This window comes from Mercenaria mercenaria, chromosome 3 (genome assembly GCF_021730395.1).
Source record: "Mercenaria mercenaria strain notata chromosome 3, MADL_Memer_1, whole genome shotgun sequence".
In the NCBI taxonomy this organism is placed as follows: Eukaryota; Metazoa; Mollusca; class Bivalvia; order Venerida; family Veneridae; genus Mercenaria; species Mercenaria mercenaria.
This window is the reverse complement of record NC_069363.1, coordinates 63,627,347-63,654,350: the sequence shown is the minus strand read 5'-3', so window position 1 is coordinate 63,654,350 and position 27,004 is coordinate 63,627,347. Positions and strand designations below refer to the sequence as shown.

Sequence of the window (27,004 nt, the reverse complement as noted above, 5' to 3'; positions counted from 1 at the left end):
TGGCAAATGCGTATCCTTTCTAAATAATGGCTGATTACAACAGATAATATGGGCTGACTTTATGACATAACCAATCTTTACAAAAGCAACATTCCTTTTTATTGTGTATATATTTTTCAATCTATGTGTACTTAAGACCTAAGACTTCAATATACTTTCATACTGGAACGCAAATTTCATACTGGGTGCGTGACATCATATTATTGTATCATAACAAAAGCCTTTACTAACCCTGCACGATAATTTAAACAACAGCACACGATAATTTGAACGACAGCATGTTTATTTTATCGTTTGATTGTTATGGTTCTCATACATCGTTGAACTCAAAAAGGTTATCAATGATAGAAGTTAAGTGCATACTGTAATGTTATACAAAAATATTTTCTGTATTGAAACGTTTTGATGAAGAAAAATCATAGTTATCAAACATGTTAACGTTTGAGTTATCGTGCGGGATGTATACAACCTTACTCAGACTAAGCAACAAATTTATCTTATTGTTATAATACAGTAAGAGTAGACTTGTATGTTATAAAATGATTTATTAGCTTTGCATTGAGAAATATGCACTCATTCTTTCACAGAATAATATTTCGATCGTAAAGTCGTGCTGCAGAAATTGTATTTCTCGATGCAAAACTAATTACCCGTCAATATAAAATATATATATAAATATACAAGGCCAAACTCCCTTCTCTTCAATTTGATGCTACTGTAATAACTTCAAAATAATGATAATGGTATTGAATAATTTAGAAGATACAACTTCTTCTTTAAGCCATTATTGTACATTTGGAGAATATTTTCTAAAGAAATTTATGATACGTGTTAAAACAAAAACTTAATATACATTATTTCCCAAAAATAAGTGTCATTTTTAGTTTTTTATGTTTTCAGTCTAAAACCTTTTACCATAATTATATCTTTACAATCTGACAATAACATATCAAAAATTTAAGCATATCCATTATCATTTTAAAATAACTAGTTTACGGAAGTCCCTTTTTAAAAATGACAAAATAATGATCATATTTGAAAATAAAACAACTATCGAAATTGTTGTTTAACATACACTAATGTCAGAGAAAGTGATCGAAAAGATAACCCTAAATTCGTTGATCAGCTAGATATAACTAGATATTCAAGAGCTGTTGGCAAGACAGCACGCTTGACTTTTCTCAGTGCTTGACTCTGAATTAGAGCTTTGCCAGTAAAAACTTTACTAAACTTTAACCAAAATATTCTAAGTTAAAAGGGGCATAACTCTGTCAAAATTCAAATCAGAGTTACAGGGATTGTTTTTCCTGGTGTAGACTTTTATAGTAAATAACTAATTTAAGTTTCAGTTCAAAAGCTTTGATAGTAACAGAGACATTTGACTTTATAAAAAACTTAAACCAAAAATTCTAATTTAAAAAGGAGCAAAACTCTGTCAAAATTCAAACAGAGTTATGGTGATTGTTTCTCCTGGTGAAGACTTTGATAGTTAATAACTGTTTCAAGTTTCAAAACAAAAGCTTTGATAGTAACAGGGATATCTGACTTTATCAAAACCTTAAACCAACGGCAATGCCGATGCCAGGGCGAGTGCAATAGTTCTACTTTTTCTTTGAAAAGTCGAGCTTAGAATCAATATTAGTATTATAACTGAGTAAACATCATACAATTAATTACAGTATTAATAAACCAACTTTGTTTGATCAAGATTTATGTATGTTTACATAATGAAAATTGCTTTTCAATACAGATTTAATTTTCGTTGTTTTAATAATCTGGATGGTGAGGTATTCTACAAATTGTCCAGAAGACAGCGTGCTTAATTGTTCAACAGATTCTAAGTCAAAACAAGAGCACCGCCTTGCGGGTGCTGACGCTCATCTGATTTTTTTTGTGTAATAGAAATATTGTCCTACCCATGATTTTCTAAGTCTAAAAAGGGCCATCATTCTTGCAAAAAGCAGGATAGAGTTATGTTTCTTGATGTACAGTGTCCACTTATGATGGTGAAAAACTGTTGCAAGTTTTAAAGCAATAGCTTTGATAGTTTATGAGAAAAGTTGACTTAAACATAATACTCAACCAAGAAAATGATTTTCTAAGTCCAAAAGGGGCAATAATTATTGCAAAAAGCAGGATGGAGTTATGTTGCTTGCTGTACAGGGTCAGCTTATGATGGTGAACAAGTGTTGCAAGTTTCAAAGCAATAGCTTTGATAGTTTAAGAGAAAAAGTTGACCTAAACATAAAACTTAACCAAGAAATCTGATATTTTCTAAGTCAAAAAGGGGCCATAAATCTTGCAAAAAGCAGGACGGAGTTATGTTTCTTGCTATACAGGGTCAACTTATGATGGTGAACAAGTGTTGCAAGTTTTAAAGCAATAGCTTTGATAGTTTAGGATAAAAGCTGACCTAAACATAAAACTTAACCAAGAAAACTGATTTTCTAAGTCCAAAAGGGGCCATAAATCTTGCAAAAAGCAAGATGGAGTTATGTTTCTTGATGTACAGGGTCTGCTTATGATGGTGAACAAGTATTCCAGGTTTCAAAGCAATAGCTTTGATAGTTTAGGAGAAAAGTTGACCTAAACATAAAACTTAACCAAGAAATCTGATATTTTCTAAGTACAAAAGGGGCCATAAATCTTGCAAAAAGCAAGATGGAGTTATGTTTCTTGCTATACAGGGTCAGCTTATGATGGTGAACAAGTATTCCAAGTTTCAAAGCAATAGCTTTGATAGTTTAGGAGAAAAGCTGACCTAAACATAAAACTTAACCAGGCAACGCCGACGCAGACGCCGACGCCGACACCGACGCCGACGCCGACAACCGCTCAAGTGATGACAATAACTCATCATTTTTTTTCAAAAAATCAGATGAGCTAAAAAGGGCTATTACTCTGCAAGATTTATATAACTGAGTTATTTTGTTACAATCTATAACAAATTTTATTATGGCAATGACACCTTTAAAGGTCCAATACTAAGGACACTGAACATTTTAATTTCTTTTAAAAAGCACAGAAACTATTTCATTTTATTGGAAAATGAAAGTTGTTATGTAGAAATTCGAAATAAATCGCAGTATATGTACAATTATTTTTCTATGAAGTATGAAGAAAGTTAAAAAGACCTGGGGGGTCATTCTGTCGATTCATTGAAATTTCAACATAATACACATACATTTCTTTGAGTTCCAAAGACCTTCGGTAAATTTTGACCTGCCAATCTTCATTATTTAGTGTCTTGCAGAAGTCTATGCACTGGCTATGAAAAAAATTGCCAATTCACTTTCCTTTAGTAATGGACCTTTAAATGCAAAACTTCAACAATTTTAATTAAGTCAAAAAGAGTCATAATCTGAATTAAATTCAATCAAGAGTTACCTAACTTAATTATTTCAGTATGTCTGACTGATGACTGGGAAGTGTTATGTGAAGTCTTCATCCAATACATTTAGTTGTTACGGACATACAGCTTGATAGTTATTTATAGACAAGATTGTAACAAAATCATAAATGGGCAATAACTTGAATTAAAATCAAAAATAAGTTTGATGGCTAGGAAGACTTGTGTATATATTCATTCTTGTACATGCAATGGTTACTAAGATATGAACCTACACGCAAAACTTTAACAAAAGTGTGACTCCGGTGCCGACGCAGGCACCTCAGTGAGTAGAATAGCTTTCACATATAATCGAGTTAAAAATCTACTTGCATTCAATGAACAAAAGTGTGACTCCGGTGCCAACGCAGGCACCTCAGTGAGTAGAATAGCTTTCACATATAATCGAGTTAAAAATCTACTTGCATTCAATGAACAAAAGTGTGACTCCGGTGCCGACGCAGGCACCTCAGTGAGTAGAATAGCTTTCACATATAATCGAGTTAAAAATCTACTTGCATTCAATGAACAAAAGTGTGACTCCGGTGCCGACGCAGGCACCTCAGTGAGTAGAATAGCTTTCACATATAATCGAGTTAAAAATCTACTTGCATTCAATGAACAAAAGTGTGACTCCGGTGCCGACGCAGGCACCTCAGTGAGTAGAATAGCTTTCACATATAATCGAGTTAAAAATCTACTTGCATTCAATGAACAAAAGTGTGACTCCGGTGCCGACGCAGGCACCTCAGTGAGTAGAATAGCTTTTACATATGATCGAGTTAAAAATCTACTTGCATTCAATGAAAAAAGCTGCAATTCGAAAAGACTTGTTTCAAATAATTACAACTGTTTTTCTGTCAGAGCAAATAAATAGTTTTATCAATATTATATTGTAGACCAAACATAATTACATTCCCCTGACTGTCCTGACTTCATACTCTACCGCAGAATGAGGTTTAAGTTATGGATAAAGCACACCAAAAATCAATCAATCTTGTACAAACTGCAATAACTTGCGAAGGTATGCATCAGTCTAGCGAATGCTGATGTCCAATTTACGAAAGGATTTGATGCTCCGAGGTAATAGTAAATTGGGAACTTTTTCGGGGGCAACGGCTTCCCGACTGGAAATATAGTATGGCAAAAAAATTTGAGCCGTGCCATGAGAAAACCAACATAGTGGGTTTAGGACCAGCATGGATCCAGACCAGCCTGCGCATCCGTGCAGTCTGGTCAGGATCCATGCTGTTTGCTTTTAAAGCCTAGTGAAACTGGAGAAACTGTTAGCGAACAGCATGGATCCTGACCAGACTGCGTGGATGCGCAGGCTGGTCTGGATCCATGCTGGTCGCAAACCCACTATGTTGGTTTTCTCATGGCACGGCTCATTTATCTTTCCATTTCTGCATATTTACCGTGAAAGTCTTGCAGAATTTCATTTATACCACTAACAGTGTCCTGAATATTGATTATCTTGAATATCTGTCTGTATTTGGAGCAATTACGAGAGCACTTCAGGCCTCGACCTTAACTTTTTTCAGCAGTTGCCAGCAGGTCCACCAACTGCTAAAATCTAGTAGACCTGCTCAGACTTTAGTGGACCTCCAATTCTATCACATAAATTGTGATGTTGTTGACATCCTAACTTCATATGACTCAAAGAAACAGGACTTATTTCTAAAATAATTTAAAATGAAAGACAGTAGCAATCTGTTATCCGAAAAATAATTATTTTGAAAAGTGTCCCAAAATATGGACACAGTAATCATCATCCTCCTGACCCGTGTTGAAAGTGAAAAAAAAAACATCAACATTTATCGGTAATAATTCTGATGAAAAACTAAGTAATTGGCCTTGTTTTCATCATCAATTAACACCCCCGCAAACGGCTAAAAGAAGTGTGTCGGTTATTGTGGCATCTGAAGTGGAGATCAAAGTGGTATAGTTTCCCCGAGATTGTCATGGCATTACGTCATGTTTTCGCGCCATGTGACACATCACTGTCTGATCGTACTTTCTCGATTCCTTTAATTGCTGAGAAGAAATCAGTAAAAAAGTTTTTTCTTTAATTTTTTTAAAAGCGAATGTGCAATATCCCGAATAAACTTACATGTAAATGTGTCAAACCGTGAACGATGATAGTGGATGTCCTACCTCTGTGACCTATTTGCCCTCAAGAAATTTACATTATTGTTTGAGAAGAATATCTAACAAAGTGTTGTGTCAAAAATACATGTAAAAGAATCATTTAAAACTTACTAAAAACCGCAACAACATCATACTGCTTTATTTCAAAACCACATTTCTATTTACGTTCATGAGGTCACGTAACCTATTCTGCCGCGCTAATAGAAATCTGTTTGCCAAAAATCGTTTACTCCATGTATTTAAATTGCTGCCGCTTTTTCATTATTTAAGATTTTTTAATTGTGTTTTTCGTACCTTCTTGTCAAAAGTCTGAATTTTATTACTATAGTATGTACCGTTCATTTACTTTAAGAAAGAAATAAATAATCAAGATTGCGCTGTTGGAAATTTTACAAAAAAATATATGAAAATTTGATCGTTTTTAAAGAATTTTGCCTACATTCCTGTCAATATCTTATTAAAATTGTTATAGAATTCAAACTGTATTAGTTCTCAAGCGGTGTTGAAAATTTGAAGCGATTATATTAAAAAATGAATGCACTACGCGCGTTTTTTGTGTCAAAAGTAACCGCAATGTAAATTAGATATTACGATAGGGCGCACGTGCTTGTGGAATGGAAAATTACCAGCATGACGTTTTGATATTTTTAGGATTCGCGGGTAAATTCCAGTCAATCCAGGTAATTTTGCCTGATGTAATTTCTCAATTTGGTAAAGTTACCACGTAAAAACCACTCGCCCGATCGATGGAGTAGTCCATTCGTGTTATCCTGACTTTAACTCGCCAATGCTTATAACTGTAGAATGCCGTACTTAAGGCAAAATCAACTTTCGTTTTGTGAATTCGCCGATATGGGTACGATTGTTCCCCCTATTTTTCACTTTTAACGGTTTTATTTTATTTGCAGACCGTGACTGAAAATTGGTTGACCGTCGGTCTACCCAACTTTTGATAGTTAGTGGACCTGACGATATTTTGGTTGCGTCGGTCCAATGGTCCACTGCTAAGGTCGAGGCCTGCACTTCATTCTTACCATAACATTTTACTAAAGATTTAGATTCAAACTAATGTCACATGCATAGTTTTTTTAAAAAACTTAACAAAGAAAAATACTTCTGGTCACTGTTTTTGATTTTGTTTGTTTGTTTTGTGTTTAATGCCGTTTTTCAACAGTATTTCTGTTATGTAATGGCGAGCAGTTAACCTAACCTTGATTCTGTACCAGTACAAACCTGTTCTCTGCAAGTAACTGTTAATAAAGTTCACATTTATTAAAACTGTCACTTTTACCAAAAGTAAGGAAATATTTAGAACAAGTTATTTTTGCAGAGTAAAGGAAGAATGTTTCAGTAATTTTTTTTGTTCTGTTTTCTTTAGAGTGACATCACCACAATCTAGATTGTAAAGTGACTTTTTCAGCTTTTGAAGAAGGGCTATGACCTAAGGTGTCTCTCTGAGCATTATTTTAGGCATAGAAAAGGTACTCGGGTAGAACCAGCCAGCTGGATGACAACCTCACATGAACAATTCTATGCCCCAAAAAAGGTTTCAAACTCATATTGCAACTCAGTCAGCAAACATTTGTTTGTTCTGGGTTTAACGCCGTTTTTCAACAATATTTCAGTCATGTAACGGCGCGCAGTTAACCTAACCAGTGTTCCTGGATTTTGTACCTGTACAAACCTGTTCTCTCCAAGTAACTGCCAACATCCCCACATGAATCAGAGGTGGTGGACTAATGATTTCAGACACAATGTTGTTGTTCAAACAGTCACATCGAACATATGCCCAGCCCGAGGATCAAACTCATGACCCCGTGATCCGTAGACCGACGCGCTACCTACTGAGCTCAGCTGGCGGATCATCAGCAAACATAACTACACAGCCATGGATCCCCTTAATTCAGTTGAAGCTTTTCAGATATTTAGAATTTTCTTTCTAAAATATTTGCTTAAATCTGAATATGTTCATTTAGCAACAACAACATGTAATTTGGCATACTAAGATTTTTGAACGCAGCATGTTTTGCATGACCTTCATTTAACTTTTGCTAACAAATTTAAGAGAAGAATTTGTGTAAAACTTTCAAACATAAACCTAGATTTGCAATAACATTAATTGGTTTAGGCAATAATAGAACACTTTAAATAAGTTTGCCATTAATGTTTCAGAATTTTGTAGGTTTGTTTCGGATGTGGATATTTGGCCTGTCGATGGGACAATGCGGTCAGGCCCAAACAATTGAGGTATAAAGATATAACTGAGCCGCACCATGAGAAAACCAACATCCGTGCTGGTCGCAAATGCACTATGTTGGTTTTCTCATGGTGCGGCTCATATTAGAGACTTACTTCATCCCTGTCATATTCCATAAGGAGATTTTTTGTAGCATACAGTGTTGGGTGAGCCCAGGGTGAGGGTTCCTGCCAGTGCCGGTTCAGGTCAAAACCCATCAGGGAACATCTACAAGAAATACAAACAGACAAGTTCTTCAAACAACTTCCAGTCCAATACATAAGATGAGCACTTGTGTAATTATTCAGGGTTAGAATTTAACAGATTTTTGCACTTACAAATTTTTGCGAGTACAAAAAAAATCAACTTGCAATTTATCAACTTTAGTCGCAACTTTGTTCAACTGTTTTTGGGCAGAAACAAGACTCTTTCCTCTATAATACAACCAGTAAGCGTGTGTTGTACAAAACACGGTCTTTCCATCAAATATCTTTCGCGCGCATACTGGTAGTTACTGTTGCGTAATCAAAATCAGTATGTCTACGCATTATGTAAAAACGTCATAAATCGGTGCGTACTGTGTGAAACATCATCATTAAATACGTATTTACAGCAGATTGAAAGTTAAAGAAATTAAAACCGTCATAATTTCTACTTGAGATTTTGCAAAAGTCATTCGCATTTTTCGAAAGGTACTCGCATTTTTACAAGAATGCGATCTTAAATTCGATCCCTGTTATTGTACATACTCCCCATAAAAAAAAAGAATAATAAAGCAAGCTAAACATTTGATTGGATCACAGAGCCCGTTAATGTTAGGACCAAAATTGCTGTGGACTGCAGTTTCATAATGTCAGACAGCAAATGTCACAGATTTCTAACGTTTTGAAAATCCTAGGTTAAGTAAGCTTTTGTGAGAAGACCTTTGTGTTAAATACATCTACAGTTGTAATTTTGCATCTTTTTAGATGACATTTTAGACAGGATCAGGTGTTGTTTTAAATGTCATCAGATATAAGTATAATATATTTATACTTCCTAGAAGTCAATGATTAATTACCTAGAAAGAATTTTTTTTTTTTTTGGGGAATACATAATTGTAACCCAAGCATTCTTAGATAATCCATTCAGCTGACAAGATTGTGTTAATTTTATTATTCTTGTATGCTACAGGTCTTTTTTTATTTAAGTCTATGCACATTCACTCTCTTCCTTTTAAATTCAGATTTTTGGACTTTTGTCCTTTCCAAGAAATGTTGGAGATCTTTTATCATTCAGATACATCCATGATAGGAAAAGTGTTATATAAATAACAAGAGCACCGCCTTGCGGGTGCTGACGCTCATCTGATTTTTTTTGTGTAATAGAAATATTGTCCTACCCATGATTTTCTAAGTCTAAAAAGGGCCATCATTCTTGCAAAAAGCAGGACAGAGTTATGTTTCTTGATGTACAGTGTCCACTTATGATGGTGAAAAACGGTTGCAAGTTTTAAAGCAATAGCTTTGATAGTTTATGAGAAAAGTTGACTTAAACATAATACTCAACCAAGAAAATGATTTTCTAAGTCCAAAAGGGGCAATAATTATTGCAAAAATCAGGATGGAGTTACGCTGCTTGCTGTACAGGGTCAGCTTATGATGGTGAACAAGAGTTGCAAGTTTCAAAGCAATAGCTTTGATAGTTTAAGAGAAAAAGTTGACCTAAACATAAAACTTAACCAAGAAATCTGATATTTTCTAAGTACAAAAGGGGCCATAAATCTTGCAAAAAGCAGGATGGAGTTATGTTTCTTGCTGTACATGGTCAACTTATGATGGTGAACAAGTGTTGCAAGTTTTAAAGCAATAGCTTTGATAGTTTAGGATAAAAGCTGACCTAAACATAAAACTTAACCAAGAAAACTAATTTTCTAAGTCCAAAAGGGGCAATAAATCTTGCAAAAAGCAAGATGGAGTTATGTTTCTTGCTGTACAGGGTCAGCTTATGATGGTGAACAAGTATTCCAAGTTTCAAAGCAATAGCTTTGACAGTTTGGGAGAAAAGTTGACCTAAACATAAAACTTAACCAAGAAATCTGATATTTTCTAAGTACAAAAGGGGCCATAAATCTTGCAAAAAGCAAGATGGAGCTATGTTTCTTGCTATACAGGGTCAGCTTATGATGGTGAACAAGTATTCCAAGTTTCAAAGCAATAGCTTTGATAGTTTAGGAGAAAAGCTGACCTAAACATAAAACTTAACCAGGCAACGCCGACGCAGACGCCGACGCCGACGCCGACAACCGCTCAAGTGATGGCAATAACTCATCATTTTTTTTCAAAAAATCAGATGAGCTAACAAGAGCACCGCCTTGCGGGTGCTGACGCTCATCTGATTTTTTTTTGTATAATAGAAATATTGTCCTACCCATGATTTTCTAAGTCTAAAAAGGGCCATAACTCTTGCAAAAAGCAGGATAGAGTTATGTTTCTTGATGTACAGTGTCCACTTATGATGGTGAAAAACTGTTGCAAGTTTTAAAGCAATAGCTTTGATAGTTTATGAGAAAAGTTGACTTAAACATAATATTCAACCAAGAAAATGATTTTTCTAAGTCCAAAAGGGGCAATAATTATTGCAAAAAGCAGGATGGAGTTATGTTGCTTGCTGTACAGGGTCAGCTTATGATGGTGAACAAGAGTTGCAAGTTTTAAAGCATTAGCTTTGATAGTTTAAGAGAAAAAGTTGACCTAAACATAAAACTTAACCAAGAAATCTGATATTTTCTAAGTCCAAAAGGGGCCATAAATCTTGCAAAAAGCAGGATGGAGTTATGTTTCTTGCTGTACAGGGTCAGCTTATGATGGTGAACAAGTGTTGCAAGTTTTAAAGGAATAGCTTTGATAGTTTAGGATAAAAGCTGACCTAAACATAAAACTTAACCAAGAAAACTGATTTTCTAAGTCCAAAAGGGGCAATAATTCTTGCAAAAAGCAAGATGGAGTTATGTTTCTTGATGTACAGGGTCTGCTTATGATGGTGAACAAGTATTCCAAGTTTAAAAGCAAAAGCTTTGATAGTTTAGGAGAAAAGCTGACCTAAACATAAAACTTAACCAAGAAATCTGATATTTTCTAAGTACAAAAGGGGCCATAAATCTTGCAAAAAGCAAGATGGAGTTATGTTTCTTGCTATACAGGGTCAGCTTATGATGGTGAACAAGTATTCCAAGTTTCAAAGCAATAGCTTTGATAGTTTAGGAGAAAAGCTGACCTAAACATAAAACTTAACCAGGCAACGCCGACGCAGACGCCGACGCCGACACCGACGCCGACGCCGACGCCGACGCCGACAACCGCTCAAGTGATGACAATAACTCATCATTTTTTTTCAAAAAATCAGATGAGCTAAAAACTCAACACTGAGAAAGAGACAAGCAGGCAAAAGCCACTAGAACGTTGCTTGGGGAACATTTAAACAAACCTGTAATTTCCGAGGTAAACTCCATCAGGATTCAACATAGGAACTACTTTAAAAACAATGTGTTCTCTTAATGTCTTTGCTACAGGATGGTTACTGATGAGGAAATCTATAAAACCTGAAATATCAAAGTACATGTTTTTCAAAAAATGTATTCAAAGTCATACTATAGGTACACAACAGCTTTCTGTAAGACAGCAACTCAGCTTTTCTTTTCGCTCGACTTTTCTCAGTGACTGACTTTGAATTAGAGCTTTGCCAGTAAAAACTTTAACCAAAAAATTCTAAGTAAACTAGAACTGTCACAGGAGTGACTCATACCCCCACCATACGGTCTTGTCACAGAAGAATGGCAACCATAAGGAATCTTAAAAATACTTTGGAGTACTTCATCCTGGGCTTCCACATATAAGTAATACTAGTATAATACTAGTATAGTAATACAAGTAAATATATTAAATCTCTAATATTAGAGATACACTAAAAGTGAATACAAAAAAGTGTCTTACCGACCCATGTTACCACAGAAAAATGTTTTTACTTTTTACATAGGACTTATAATAAAAAAGTTAGAAAAATACCTAAAATACTGAAAATCTAAAAATAGGATTTCTAAAAATAGACTAATTCCTGGAATTTAAGGGGAAGAAACTCAGTACAAAAGTTAAAAAAATGTTACTTCCCTTTGGCTCTAAGCCAATCAGAATGAGATATAGTGAAAATACATCAAAATTAACCTTAAATTCTAGGTAAAAGGGGACACAATTCAAGAAAAATTAGTGTCAGAGTTATGCACCTTGTGTCACATGATGTGGGTGATGAGGTGGATTATCTATTTTAAGTCTGGATCAAATCCATTCAGTAGTAACTGAGATATAGTGAAAATACATCAAAATTAACCATAAATTCTAAGTAAAAAGGGGCATAATTCATGAAAAATTGGTGTCAGAGTTATGCACCTTGTGTCACATGATGTGGCTGATGAGGTGGAACATCTATTTTAAGTTTGAATCAAATCCATTTTGTAATAATTGAGATATAGTGAAAATACATCAAAATCAATGATAAATTTAAAGTAAAAGGGGACATAATTCATAAAAAATTTATGTCAGAGTTAAGCACCTTATGTCACATCATCTGGGTGATGAGGTGGAACAACTATTTTAAGTTTGAATCAAATCCATTTAGTAATAACTGAGATATAGTGAAAATACAACAAAATTAACCTTAAATTCTAAGTAAAAGGGGACATAATTCATGAAAACTTGGTGTCAGAGTTATGCACCTTGTGTCACATGATGTGGGCACATGATGTAGGTGATGAGGTGGAACATCTATTTTAAGTTTGAATCAAATCCATTTAGTAATAACTGAGATATAGTGAAAATACAACAAAATTAACCTTAAATTCTAAGTAAAAGGGGGACATAATTCATGAAAACTTGGTGTCAAGAGTTATGCACCTTGTGTCACATGATGTGGGTGATAAGGTGGAACATGTATTTCAAGTTTGAATCAAATCCATTTGGTAATAACTGAGATAATAGATTTCGGGACGCGACGGGACGCGACAAAACTGCCTCCTATATACCCCCCTCAAACAAGTTTGGTGGGGGTATAAAAAGGGGCATAACTCTGTCAAAATTCAAAAAGAGTTATGGGGATTATTTCTCCTGGTGTAGACTTTGATAGTAAAAGACTTTTTTAAGTTTCAAGTCAAAAGCTTTGATAGTAACAGAGATATTTGACTTTAAAGTTTATCAAAAACTTTAACCAAAACATTCTAAATTAAAACGGGGCATAGCTCTATCAAAATTCAAACCAGAATTATGGGGATTGTTTCTCCTGGAGAAGACTTTGATAGTAAATATCTATTTCAAGTTTCAAGTCAATAGCTTTGACAGTAACAGAGATATTTGACTTTTTCAAAACATTTAACCAACGGCAACGCCAATGCTTATGCTGGGGCGAGTGCAATAGCTCTACTTTTTCTTCGAAAAGTCAAGCTAAAAAACCAAATTGGCCAAAAGCTGAAGGATGCACTTTTAAAATCTTTTACCACCCTTTTAGGACTTGTGGTATTGTTGGAAGACCAAAATGGACAGAAAAAGCCTAAAAACAATATGTCATCATCATCAGAAACTAATAAAGCTTATTTGCATATGAAATCCTATTACAATGGTTATTTTTAGTCACACATCATCATCAGAAATTATGTAAGCTTATTTGCATATGAAATCCTATTACAATGGTTATTTTTAGTCACACATCATCATCAGAAATTATGCAAGCTTATTTGCGTATGAAAACCTCTTGCAATGGTTATTTTTAGTCACACATCATCATCATCAGAATTTTAGTAATGTGGTTGTGCTTATAAGGATCACTTCAATCAAAATATCAAACACTCCTGTAACATATCACCAACTAACAGAAAGAAGATGATTTAATCAATAAAATAAACTTAGAAAGATTTGTGTCAACAAATTCAAGCAACTGTTTGAACACAGTCAACTGAAAATGTGCATGTAAAAGTTAACAGGTTATTTACACTGAAAACGGCTAGCAAAGAGATCATACCTTGACATACAAATGAGGCTGGAGTTTCTCCGGGGTGCACTCTTGATGAGACAAACACTATCCTCTTAGTTTCCTCTGGGTATAGATTGTCAGGATGGGTTATAGTGATGAGATCTAGACGTCTTTGTTGCTGGTGAAAGAGCAAGAAGTATACAGCTTCAACATTTAAAATATTGTTCACATGAAACGCTAAGTTAAATTAAGTTGATATAGTTTTAACTCCAGCAATTAATATAAAAGGTACAAACCTTGAAGGTAAAATCTTTATTTCTGAAACTCTTAACTTCTGAGGAGCATCGGTGAAACAAAAAACTGGCATATCAAACCACAATAATTATGCAAAATGTCCGAGTCAAATTTAAACTGCATTTAAGACATGTAAGTCTCAGAATCACAAAACCCATTATTTCTGACCTGTTAAAAATTTCCATGATAGGTATTCTCAGTACTTCTGAATTTAGGGTAATTATAATTATCTTTTATACAGATAAAGATTGACATATTAAAAAGCATTATCCAATTAATTTGTAAAGGGAGATCTGATAATAAATCAACCTATTAAGATCACTTTTCAAAGGAACCACAGGTACATGGATTAGCAAGGTCCTACTGTAAGAATCTTTCTGAAAGAGGCAGCAACATAAGCAAACATTAGTCTAACACTTTTTATTCATATTCTTACCACTGTTAAACAGAGTAACTCCCTGCTGAAATAATCCATGTTTCTTTTCTCCAGATTATCCAAGTAGTTTTGTAGTCGAGTGTACGAGTATGGGTAGCAATACGAAAACTGATATACATCATCTTCTTTATCAAAGATAAATGCAAATGACATCACATAATTTTTTCTGTGATCTGGACAACGGTAGTAATAGACATGCTTTGCTGGGACACGAACCCTGAGTGAGAAAAAAAGTAAAACAAATTTCAAGAAAATGTGACATACAAAACCTGTTTTTCACTATCAATATGCCTTATGAATCTGGGCATATCAATCAAAAACTAATAATGACAAGACCTCTGCTAAGAAGGCCAATATAGCCCAAGTTCAAGCCTGTGATGGGGGGAGGGTGGGAGGGGGAGATGGACAGGGACAGGAGTGGGGTTTGTGTGGCAGCTATGATGGGATATTTGACAATTGGATACTAAGACAAAAGAAAGTGAAAATGAAAATATAGTTTCTGGTGGGTAGTTAATGTGGGGATGGGTGGGGGGTTAGGAATGGAGAAGTTAATGTGGGTTATTTCACTTTGTAGATAATCTCATCACCACCCACCAATATTCTAATTTTCAAGCCAACACCTTGAATAGAATAAGTTATAGTCTAGACACAAAATTTTACAGAAAGATTTGAAATTTGTGACCTTAACCTTTGACCTACTCACCTATTCATGCCCTCTGCATTTCGTTTAATTGCCACCCACATAATAAATTATATGCCAAGTTTACAGTCAATATCTTGAACAGTTTTAACTTATGCTCCTAACACGAAATACCACAGAAGGCAGACACATGCATCATCACATAATACGTTCCATTTAAGAAGGGCATGACAATTATGGTTAAATAAAGAAATGTACAGAAAAGAAACAGTCTGAGTATTTATCAAATATATTTCCTGCAGGGCAAGTAGGTGTAGCGCATCTGAACCCTAGCCTGTTAAGTTTGATTTTTTCAGTTTTGAGTTTTGTGCCAATTTTCAGCAGTACTGTGAAATCATTAATATTCGTGGGGGGCTATTTTTTGTGGATTTCGTGGTTGAGTCAATCCACAAAATTTAATCCCAACAAACAAGTAAGATTCCCATTCATTTTATGTTCAAAAGTTGAAATCCACAAATTCATATCCCCACGAAATTGCCGTTTTGACCAAAACAACGAAATTTCATGCCCATGAAATTAAATGATTTTACAGTATTTCAGTTATGTGATGGTTACCAGTTTACCTAACTAATGTTCCTGGATTCTGTACCAGTACTAACCTGTTCTCAGCAAGTAACTGCCAACTTCTCCACATGTATCAGAAATGGTGGATGAAATGACTTCTGTACATTTGGATCTCTATTTGAGCGGAAATTGGCAGCATTCTCAATAATCCCAAACTTACCCATCAGTGTTGGTGAGACACCCACAAAGCAGTCAGACAGTACACTGTAACTTTCTCTACAACTAATACAGTGAAACACTGCTCGCTCGAGCATCGATGACTCGAGTACCCGGGGCTCGCTCGAGCAATTCATGTGGTCCCAGCTGATTTCCTTCTATTTTCTATGTGAAATTACCATGGCTGGGTCGAGCATCGATAACTTGACCGCTCGAATATGACACCTGGTCCCTGTGTATTAATTTACTATTTGTTTCTTCTGGCAAACTCGAGCAGAGCTGTCAAAATTTTTCACACCTTCGGTGGTCAGAATGTAACGGTTAATTAAAAATTTTCACATGCCATGAGAATTGTGTGGTCTATTCCATGACTATCCTAAATGTTTGTTTGTCGGTATATTTGATCTGATTGATGAGATTAATTATTGATAAAAGGTTGAAGAAAAGTTCTATTGATCAAATATCGATCAATTATTGATTACTTCTCCCGCAGAAAAGAAGTTTTAAGTAATCAATAATTGATCGTTATGAAATCTTAATATTTTAATCAGCAGTTGTTTGCATGCAAATGAAGGTAATGATATAGACTTTCATAAAATTGAGATGATAATTTTGATATGCACTTGTTGATAAATGAAAATAAAAAAGCCCTAGTTGCTTCTTCATATGTGCCATTTACAAATTACGTATTGAAACGTCTATCATAGATAACGTTTCAATACGTTTACTTTTTAAATGTCACAAGTATGTTATTATTACGCATCACCGTTTACTCTGCAAATGATCCCGATGACAACTGGTAAAACAAAATTCTATTTTCTACTTAAGTTGGTCAATGTTCGGGTCGCTCGAAACCATGGATAACTCGAGCATCTTGCTCATCTCCTTGCGACCTCGAACGAGCGGTGTTTTACTGTAATCAAATTTAAGCAGACATGTTTAACCTTTACCCTGCTAAATTTCTGAAATGGATTGGTATATCATTCAATTTGGGCAGTACAATTTTGTTATTCAAAGGGGTGTTCACAGAAATTTAACTGGCTGAATAGCGAACAGTGCAGACCAAGATCAGACTGCACGGACGTGCAGGCTGACCTTGGTCTGCACTGGTCACAAAGGCAGAATCACTAGCTGTCAGCAGGCTAAAGGTTAGACTTTATATTTTCATATTATTTCTATTTACACTTATGAAGCAAACCATCTTAACAGTCAGCAAGCATGAGTTAAGTAGTTAAATTCATAAACATATCAAAAATTTTATATCTGCAAAGTTTAAAGTTACCATTTTGGACGACTAGTTGACTTTACAAATGGTGACATGCCTTCTCTGTACAAGGATTTTGTCTTGCTAAAGTTCACAAGATTGAATATAACTCTCTGAAAGAAAAAGTCATGAAATTAAACCTATAATAATATTCTATACACTCATCAAATGACTTGCCGTTTAAAAGTCAAAACTGACTTTAGCCCACTAACCTATGCTAAACATTAGACCTGTCCATAGGTATAACAAATAACTAAAAGTTCCATTTTTAGTTTCATCATTTTTAGTGTAACAGTATACTTCTTCCATAAAATAACTTTTCTGAATCAAGAAAATATACCAATGTTGACAACAGGACACTGGTGTCCCCAATCCTGTCACTGTATGCATACATTTGTATCTCTGGCTAAGTCAAGGGTTATAACTTGGCTCTGGCAGTGTGAAATCCAATTAAAACGCCAGGCGCAAAATGTCAATTCTGGAGGTCTGATGACTCAGATACTTTTTCAAGGATTATAACACAGCTGGCCATGCAATATCATACAGTACACTCAGAGCAAAAACAGCAAATAATCAAATTTCTAGAATACCTGGTCAGCTTTCACATTCTCCACTGTAAAATTGAACCACACCCTAAACCTGGGATTGCAGGTGTCTGGTCGGATAAACAAATCATATTCGAACTCTGTTATATAGTCAACCCTGCCGAGGTTTCCTGAAACATACAACATCAGATATCTCTTCTTTGTGTCTTTTCTTTCCAAAACCTTTTAAACTGTTAATATATTTTGTTAAATGTAAGCTTTTCCCATGTCACAAGAAGGTATGACCCCATGATGGCCTATCCCACTTTTAGTTCCAATATCACCATGACCCTGACATAACCTATGGACCCTAAACATAAAAGGAGCTATCCACATTATACCACAGGCAACCATGCTATTAAGTTTATGGACTCTAGGCCACAGAGTTCTTTAGTTACTGAGCGGAAACTGTTTCAAATGTTATGGTCATCCTGGCCCTGAACTCTAACCTCAAAACAATAGGGGTCATCTAATTAAGTTAAAAAGCAGTAGGCTAGAGGTGCAGCGGCTAGATGGTTTTCAGCTTACTCCAGTCTTGAGGTCATTGTTATGACTGACCTACAAAACAATGGGTAAAGTCCTCTAACCAGAGTCTATCATCCTATGAAATTTGATGACTGTACGTCAAAGCGTTCCATAGTTAATCAGAGATAACCTTTTCAGTCTCAATGTCACTGTGACTTTGACCTTTGACCTAGTGACCTCCCTAACAACAGCAGAAATCTACTAAACACTGGCGATCTACTTACCTCCAAAACAGTAAGGCTCTACTCTCCACAGACAATACTCCTATGAAGTTTGACAATTGTAGGCCAAAGCATTGTGGTTAATGAGCGGAAACAATTTTCAATTTTGAGGTCACTGTGACCTTGACCTTTGACCTCTTTAACATTAATTAATGTACATATATGTATTTATAAATACCCAGTCATCACAGGTTACATTGTGCAACTTTGAAACTTTGTACAAGACACAGGAGATGTTCACACGACAGAAACTTCCCTGGCTCTATGAAAATCAAGAGTATTAAAATTAAATATTCAAAAGAATACTAGTTCTTCTAGGTTAGATAGGTCAAAACTAGGGATTTTTTGTTTTAAAGTCACGCATCTTCTCACTGAATGTTAGATAAACTCATGCAATTACACTGTAAACAGTGATATATCTTACATACCACATTCAAAGCAAGCGTCGAAGATGAGATGTCCTTTCTTTGGTCTTCCTGTAAATCCTGGCGGGACAACGGCAAACTTGCTCACATTCCCAACCACTGGTTCATCCGTACTGTCTGATTCACTCCCTGAAATAATAAATCATGTGATTTCTTTGTGTTAACATAAAAACTAAAGGTATTATACTGCAATAGGGAGAACTTTGCCACCTTGCATCACTCTTTTGTTTTGATTCTGGACACCACATGAAATTTATAGGGTATTCAGAAATTGTTTCACCTTTTCATGTCAAAAGGAACCGGATGTCCCTGCAAAGTGATGTTAGCACATATAAGTGTGAGTCCTGCGTAACAGCACGTTGACAACAGGACATACAAAAACCTAACTAAAAACTGCCAAGTCAAATAAGAGCTTTTGAAGGACAGCAACGCTCGACTATTCAACAGCCTCGTCAATTGAATGAATACAAAAGTCAAAAAAGGGGCATAATTTTGCAAAAATGGGAAACAGAGTTATGAAACCTTCATAGTGCTTATCAGCTCATGACAGTGAAAATGTGTATGAAGTTTCAATCCATTCCCATTAGTGGGTACTGAGATACCAGTTTACATATAAGAATTTAAGCAAAAACTTCTAAGTTGAAAAAGGGGCATAATTTTGTAAAAATATAAAGTAGAATTATTGAACCTTTGCACTGCATGTCAAATCATGACAGTGAACAAGTGTGTGAAGTTTCAATCCTTTCCCATTAGTGGATACTGAGATACCAGCTTACATACAAAAACTTAACCAAAAACTGCTAAGTGAAAAAAGGGGCATAATTTTGAAAATATGCAAAGTAGAGTTATGGGACCTGCTTATTGCATGTCAGATAATGACAGTGAACAAGAGTGTGAAGTTTCAATCAATTCTCATTGGTGGGAACTGAGATACCAGCTTACATACAAAACCTTAACCAAAAATTTCTAAGTCGAAAAAGGGGCATAATTTTGTAAAAAAGCAGAATAGATTTATGGAACCTGTGCAATGTAAGTCAGTTTATCACATTATCACAGTGAATTTATAAGTGTGTGAAGTTTCAATCCATTCCCACAAGTGGTTACTGAGATACTAGCTTACATACAAAAACTTAACCAAAGATTGCAAGTTGAAAAAGGGGCATAATTTTTGTACAAATGCAAAGCAGAGTTGTGGAACCGTGTTGACCAGGTGAAGGGAACTAAGAAGCCTTATTTGGGAATGGCAACAAATTCATGGTGGACTTTGTACATAAGGAAAAATCTACTATCAATATGTCTGAGATCAAGGCGACAAATTTTAAGGGATTGTAACATGTGGGTGACACTGGAGGTTTGACTGTAGTCAGCCTTAATCCAACGAGCTGCCCGTCTCTGGACAGCCTCTATCTGTTCTATGAGGGTTGGGGTATAGGATGACCACACTTCAGAGCCATATTCAAGCTGGGGTCTAAAAAGTGTCTAGTAAGCCATCGACTTAACAGGTTCAGATTTTACCTTGATGTTCCTGCGCAGAAACCCTTTGAAACGTTTGATTTACTTCTTTGTTGACCTACTGATGTGGGCGTCCCATGAAAGATTATTATATATATTCACGCCAAGGTAATTGGCCGAGGTGACTGATTCAAGTAGGACTTCAGGGAGGTAGTACTGGGTAGGAACAGCATGTTTCCTTTATGTGACGTGGATAGTTTGACATTTGGAGTGGTTGAATTCCATATCCCACTCCAACTCCTCCCACTCTTCTAACATTTTGAGGTCATTTTGGAGGGTAACTGATTCATCTGCAGATGACAGTGTGAGAAAGACTGCTGTATCATCTGCAAAGAGGCAGACTTTGGAGTTAATATTTTGAAAGAGGTCATTTATATAAGCTAAAAAGAGCAGGGGACCAAGAAGAGACCCCTGGGTAACACCAGATGGGACTGGGATGGCATCAGAACTGGTGCCATTCAGGACAGCTGATTGGATTCGATTATCAAGGAAACTTTTAATCCACTTGAGAGTTTGACCTCTGACTCCATAATTGTGCATTTTCAGTAAGACTTTCTCATGGCTGACCTTATCAAAAGCCTTACTGAAATCTAGTAGTATGATATCTACTTGTTCCTTATCATAGACTGCGTTAATCAGGTCATTTACTACCATTATTAGTTGAGTGACACATGATCTTTTTTCACGAACCCATGTTGTAGGTCGTAGAGGATGCCCTGGCTGGTGAAATGTTTTACAATTGAGGAGGAAACAGTGTGTTCCAGTACTTTGCAAAGAACACATGTTAGAGAAATAGGCCTGTAGTTGGCGGGGTTTGACCTTTCACCTTTTTTGTAGACAGGGGCAACATTAGCTGACTCCCATTGGGATGGTAGGGATCCTTCATCCAGGGATTTCTGGAATAATACCTTTACGACCGAGGCAAGTTCTTTAGATAAAGATTAAAGTATGATGGGTTTTAATTGATCAGGGCCACTAGCTTTATTGGGGGGGTTACATTACTGAGAAGTTTTTCTATAGATCCAATTTGAGCTAGCATTAATATCTGGCATGTTAGGGACGAAATTACCATTTTGGTTAACAGGGATGTCTTGCAGTTTCATTTTGCAGAGGGAGGCAAGTCTCCGGGGAGATTTGGGGCTGAAGACCGACTGAAACTGCTTGTTCAGTACTTCGACCTTGGCGTTTTCTTCATGATAAGAGTTTCTTGTCATATTTTAGGGGTGGTATTGTAGAACAGTCTTGTTTGGAATGTTTAATTAATGAGTAGAGTTTCTTAGAATTTGGTCTACTTGGAAGGTTGGTATCAGTTCTATGCAGATTAAGGGTGTCTTCAAGATATTGGTGATAAGCTTCTTTGAACTTTTTCCACACTAAGTGTTTTAGGACAGGTCTAGGAATTTTTTCCGATCGCAAGACTTGTTTGACATCCTAGCTTTTTCAAAGGCCCTATTATGTCTTCTGATCATTCTCATGGAAGATGATCCCTTACTGATGACTGTTTGGATGGAATCCATTTTTCTGTTTGGCTATTTAATTTGTAAAAATATTCCCATAACTCTTCTGTATTTAGTGCAGTGACTGGGAAACCCATGAGACATGAGCCATAGTCACATAAAAATGAAAAATGTCTCATATGTTTTAAGTGCTGATGAGCCCTGTGTCACATGGCTAAATTGTATTGAATGCAAAAGGATGAAACTATTCAATAGTGCAAATCTTACACAAAGGAATGTATTCAGTGTGCAGATTCAGAGTGCTTCCAGTGTTTAAAAACATGTTTTAACATCGTATTTTATTCTAGACTTTCATTTTTTGTCAGTTTTCAATAATTTTCTTTATTGACAAGTTGTGAAGCTGTTACAGTTTTAGTTACTATATTTGTTTTTTTTACTGAGAGCTTCTTTAATCTGAAATGTGTACATACTACAATGCCAGTTCCTAGTTTACAAGTCGCAATTGTCCCATAGAAATTTCTGAATGTCACATAAAATTTTTTAAATGTCACATAATTTATTGTGCATGACGAGCCATTTTCCCATGGACAAAATTTCTTTCCCAGTCACTGTTAGTGCAGAAAATATTCCTTCAGAGGTCATAACCTAGCTATGTTTTATGGCCTGCCAGTTAGCTTTCTTGTACAGCTTAATCTTACGTGGCTTTTGGTGTCAGATCCTTGCAGATGTATTGACTTTTAACTTCAACTATGTTATGATCACTGATGCTTGGTAGATATATTTTGAAATATTAAGAGTGTTGAAAGCTTAGCAGTAATGACAGCTATCAGTGTAGCAGATGTGACACATAGGTTCTCTCGAGTTATTGTGCACATAATATATAGTTCCTTAGATAATGCACTAAATATTGCCTGCAATATATACCTTACCCTACCCTCTGTAATCTAGCTTTCATTTCAGGCAAGTGTACCTACAGTATATTGATCTGCCATGTTGGTTTTGATGCTCATTACTAGACTTGATTTGTGAGTGTTTAGTGGTCCTTAGTGGTATATTGCAGGACCTGGTGAAATGAAACAACAGTAAGTGTTTAGTGCTGTTTCTTTTTGTTGGAGACAAAATACAAAAACTGCCCTGGATTCAGTAAGAAACATGACACTTAAATGGTATGCATGCTTTTATGGCATTTGTGCTGATAGAAAGTGTGCATGAGGAAATAAACCAAAGTGTTAGACTTGCATTTGAACAAAACTAGAGGTATCGTAGGAGGACCTGTTTCAGTGACTGACCTGTTTCAGTGACCTTCTGAAAATCTGCTGCCATTTCCAAGTGCAAATTATATTTTAGGCAACTAATTACTATAGTATATATAGGGCCCTAGATCTAATTACAGAATTTCAGAAAACTTGTTAAGCGGTCGAAAACTGGTGGTGCCAGGATATGACAAAACTGCAAAATTGTTATGTACGTTTTCAGCATGCCCACTCATTTTTAAAGTTGAGGGTACATGTACCCCCTGCGTTTGCAAAATAGGGGTACACTTCAAAATTTGGGGGTACACTACATGGCAGATCTGAAAATTTTCTATTTAACTACTGAAATTTGTATATTACATGTTTTTTGTGTTTGTTTTTTGTTGTTGTTTTCTTCATACAGAACTCTCGTGGGTGGGGTATAACAGATGAGATAATTTTAGAAAAAGTAAAATGTTTTTCCAAAGTTAAGATAGGAAATTCTGAATCAAAACACCCCTCCCTATATTATACTAAATATAAATAATTTTTCAGCACGGTTCATGTATTCCCAATTTCGTGAACGGAACACGATTCGTCCGAAATAACATACAGTCAACTGAAGACTGGTAAAATTCGTCCATCAATAATAAATGGCCAAACTATTACAGATATGCAATGTGTATCAAAATTGCAGTTAAATATCGAAAAATAAAATACTGTTAACCTTTTGCTGAGTTTATTAAAGCTAAAATGCCTTTTTGCGTTTCGTATCCATTCTTTTTTTGCACACGACCCGTATGACGTCCGACTAAAACATTTACCAAACCCCTCTATACAGCTGACAATTACGCCGAGAATTCTGTGATGGAAACGAAATTATAACGTTCTTGGACCGGATCTGCGTTTTAGACCATACCAAACAATTGGCAAGTGCGCGATGAAATAAACAGCGATATTGCAGCTGAACTAGAGTTCCGAATCTCTGCGTGCATGTACCCCCAACAAGTGATTTTTATGCGTGCATTTGATATTTTGTACGTGATTCACGTACTGCAGTGCGTGAATGGGCATGCTGGTTTTATGATTATTTTATGAGTGATTTCTTTTTATTCCTAAATTTCATTAATGCGATGCCGTCAAAGCAAAGACAGCATACATCATGACATATAGGAAAAGAACAACTTTCACGACACTAGGAACGACCAAAATCGTGTTTTGCCGACGAATAGGCAGCGGCTAATTTCACATTAAAATGTTAGAGTGAAATGTTCTGTGTCATCTCAACTTTAATGCGTCGACATTGCAAGTTTTACTTTGAAATCGGCGTAAAATGCATCTAGGCAACAGTAAACAAACCTGAATCCGCTTTCTTGTCCGCCATGTTTGGTTCCTATAAACATTGAACGGTTTACAATTTTCGATAATTTCATCTAGACGCTTATTGAAAACTGAAGGGTAGTTGCGTCGATACGAAAAAACCAGTCTGTGCATAATTTTTGCTCTTTGTCCCATGCAATAAACCAAGATGAAAATTAGTCTTTGACTCATTTTCATTAGATATACAATTATCTCTTCCTTTATGACATTCAGTTTAATTTTTGAATGTTACCATTTAATACCTAACTGCTATATTTAAATTCCGCGCCATTTTGGGCAAAGAACAATGATGATATTTACCTTTGCTCAACAAAAATAGTACTTAGTGTCTCGGCAGTATAACAATTTACTTGTTGAAAGAAATGGCTTATCACAGATAGATGTGCCATATTGCTGATATATGTGAAGTTTACAGACCTATAATATCACATATGTCACCAATCCATGACATAACTTTTTAAAAATTAAGCCGCGCTCAGCATCTTAAATTTGCATATTCATGAGGTATTTTGGTTCAGCTAACGATGTATTGATTAATTTTCGGTAGCAATATCTAGTTTTGTTATACATTTCAATTGTTTTAGTTCTGTCCCTTCTTAGTGCAGTCTTGGGTCATTGATTTGTTTCCATTTTCCTATTTTCAGAATTTATGTTTTGTTTCCATTTCTAATTTTAACAGGATTGTAGCTGGAAAATATTAAAACAGGCGGTTAATAATCATACGCCATTTTCTTTGGTTCCATTCTTTCCTGAAAGTCTGCTACTCTTTCATTTTCATTTTTAACGTTCTGTTTTTGGAACCTGGAGGAATAATTCAGATTAGGGAAGTGGTAAGTCTATAATGAATGTTGTAAGGTGTTGTAAATTCTTCTAAGGGTTGTTTCGCCGCTGCTCTGGTCTCCATAATAGCTGTGGCACTGGTTTCATTGCTACGACACTACTTTCAGACAGTTGATTATCTAGTCTCGATCATTTTCATTTTTGCTTGGAAACGGATAAGTATCGTGAAGTATATACCCAACAGAATAAACAATAGTTTTGGTTGCCTCTGGTCAAGGCTCGTCTAAAAGAAATTCAAGTTTCTTTATGGAATCTGCTGATCAAACTTGTGGCACACAATAAACACCAAACTCTATTGGAAATTAACAGGAATCGAGTTGAAAATTGAAATAAAGGGATTATTAAAGAAAAAAATATAATTCATTATCGATTGCTCTGGACCTACTTTACAGGAGTTTTATCTGAATTCTTTCTTTTTCTAGCACAGCAGGTCATACACGCTAGATAAATAAATCCGACGGGAGGGCCACCCGGTATTAATTTTATTTTGTCGGGGACTTCGCTGAATCCCATCCTTCTCCGACAAAAAAAAATACAAACATCTGTTTTGTGTTCAAAATTTACACACTAAAGTTAGTTGGGTTTTTTATTGCAATTCAAATTGACGACGTTTAGCTCGTAATAATTTTAAATTTCTTTCAAACATTTAAAGAAATTTAAACGCTGAAAAATCCCGTGATTGACAAAATATTTCATTGTTTGTAAAGAAGTTATTGGATTTGCAAGTAGCAACACCTTTAATTTATTCGATTACACGGCATGTGTAAAGTAGCGCGTGCCACTTACCGTAACGGGACGTTTTGATTGGCTACTGTCGGCAGCTGGCAGCTACTGGGCCCTCCCACAAAAATATTGAGAGGTCACGAAGTAAACTCTTTTCATCACTTGTGCTCTAGACATTCAGTTAGGCAGTTTAGTTCCAGTTCCTATGATTTTAAGTTTTATTTCGCCGATTAAGGCAGTGGATACACCAACCGTTCAAAATTCTTCCCTTGAATAGCATCCCGGTTGTCTACCAGAATCCGTTTGCTCAAATGCAGGTCAGTTCCATTTTGTTATATTTGCGCTGCTGTCGGTGATTATGCTTAACTCAACGTATTAATTTAGATGGTGATTTAAGATCAATATTCGGAAATTCCAAGGAAAATGCCAGACTTATCACCGTTTTGTGGAATTATGGCATCTATGATCTAGTATTGGTAATTGGAATTGGTAAATTCAGTACCGAGTGTTGTCTGAAGAACATGGCTGATGAATAATTTCTACACATTAGACATAGCAAACAGATGCTAATATATTGCTGCTGACAGGCTAAAATGAATTACTTTGTATCATGTACAATCACATGTGTATTTAATTCTGTCAGTTTCTGTGATATGGAATTCTGAGGTATGGGTTATGATCAGGATGTCAGTTCAGTGTCTGTAGTTAAAGCCACTTTGAAGTGATTAACAGATCAAGTTGTGGCAGTAAAAATTCCAAAATCTAATTTTGCAATGTATACTGATAATCCTTGTAATATAATGAAATTATGTCATTTTTATTATAAAACTCAACACTCCAGAATTTCAGCATGGTGGTTTAATTGTATTTTTGGTTTAAGTTCACAAAGAAATGCTTTGCATGAACACACCAAAGGCAATAG

General features: G+C 35.6%; 2 protein-coding genes across 9 annotated transcripts in view; one reads left to right on the top strand and one right to left on the bottom strand.

Annotated features, from left to right (window-relative positions):
- LOC123524538 (cytosolic carboxypeptidase 6-like) overlaps positions 1–24,584 on the bottom strand; it is a 74,327-nt gene extending 49,743 nt beyond the window's left edge. The window contains exons 1-8 of one of the 4 annotated variants that reach the window (XM_045302799.2): positions 24,499–24,584; positions 18,942–19,067; positions 17,774–17,898; positions 17,202–17,296; positions 14,500–14,716; positions 13,818–13,947; positions 11,241–11,355; positions 7,892–8,003 (exon numbers count right to left, since the gene is read on the bottom strand). In XM_045302799.2, coding sequence (XP_045158734.2) covers positions 7,892–8,003; positions 11,241–11,355; positions 13,818–13,947; positions 14,500–14,716; positions 17,202–17,296; positions 17,774–17,898; positions 18,942–19,067; positions 24,499–24,523 — 945 coding nt within the window. In that variant the 5' untranslated portion in view covers positions 24,524–24,584. The remainder of the gene's footprint in view (positions 1–7,891; positions 8,004–11,240; positions 11,356–13,817; positions 13,948–14,499; positions 14,717–17,201; positions 17,297–17,773; positions 17,899–18,941; positions 19,068–24,498) is intronic. The other 3 variants (XM_045302800.2, XM_045302803.2, XM_045302802.2) reach the window with 3 other exon arrangements.
- A 462-nt stretch (positions 24,585–25,046) lies between these two features.
- Positions 25,047–27,004, top strand: part of LOC123524540 (ELAV-like protein 3) — a 44,548-nt gene continuing 42,590 nt past the window's right edge. For 2 of the 5 annotated variants that reach the window (XM_045302810.2, XM_045302806.2), the window contains exon 1: positions 25,047–25,349. Coding sequence is in view for 1 of the 5 variants with exons in the window: in XM_045302809.2 (XP_045158744.1) it covers positions 26,394–26,399 (6 nt within the window). In the remaining 4 variants the exon portion in view is untranslated. Of the gene's footprint in view, positions 25,350–25,994; positions 26,400–27,004 lie in introns of those variants that run through there. The other 3 variants (XM_045302804.2, XM_045302805.2, XM_045302809.2) reach the window with 3 other exon arrangements.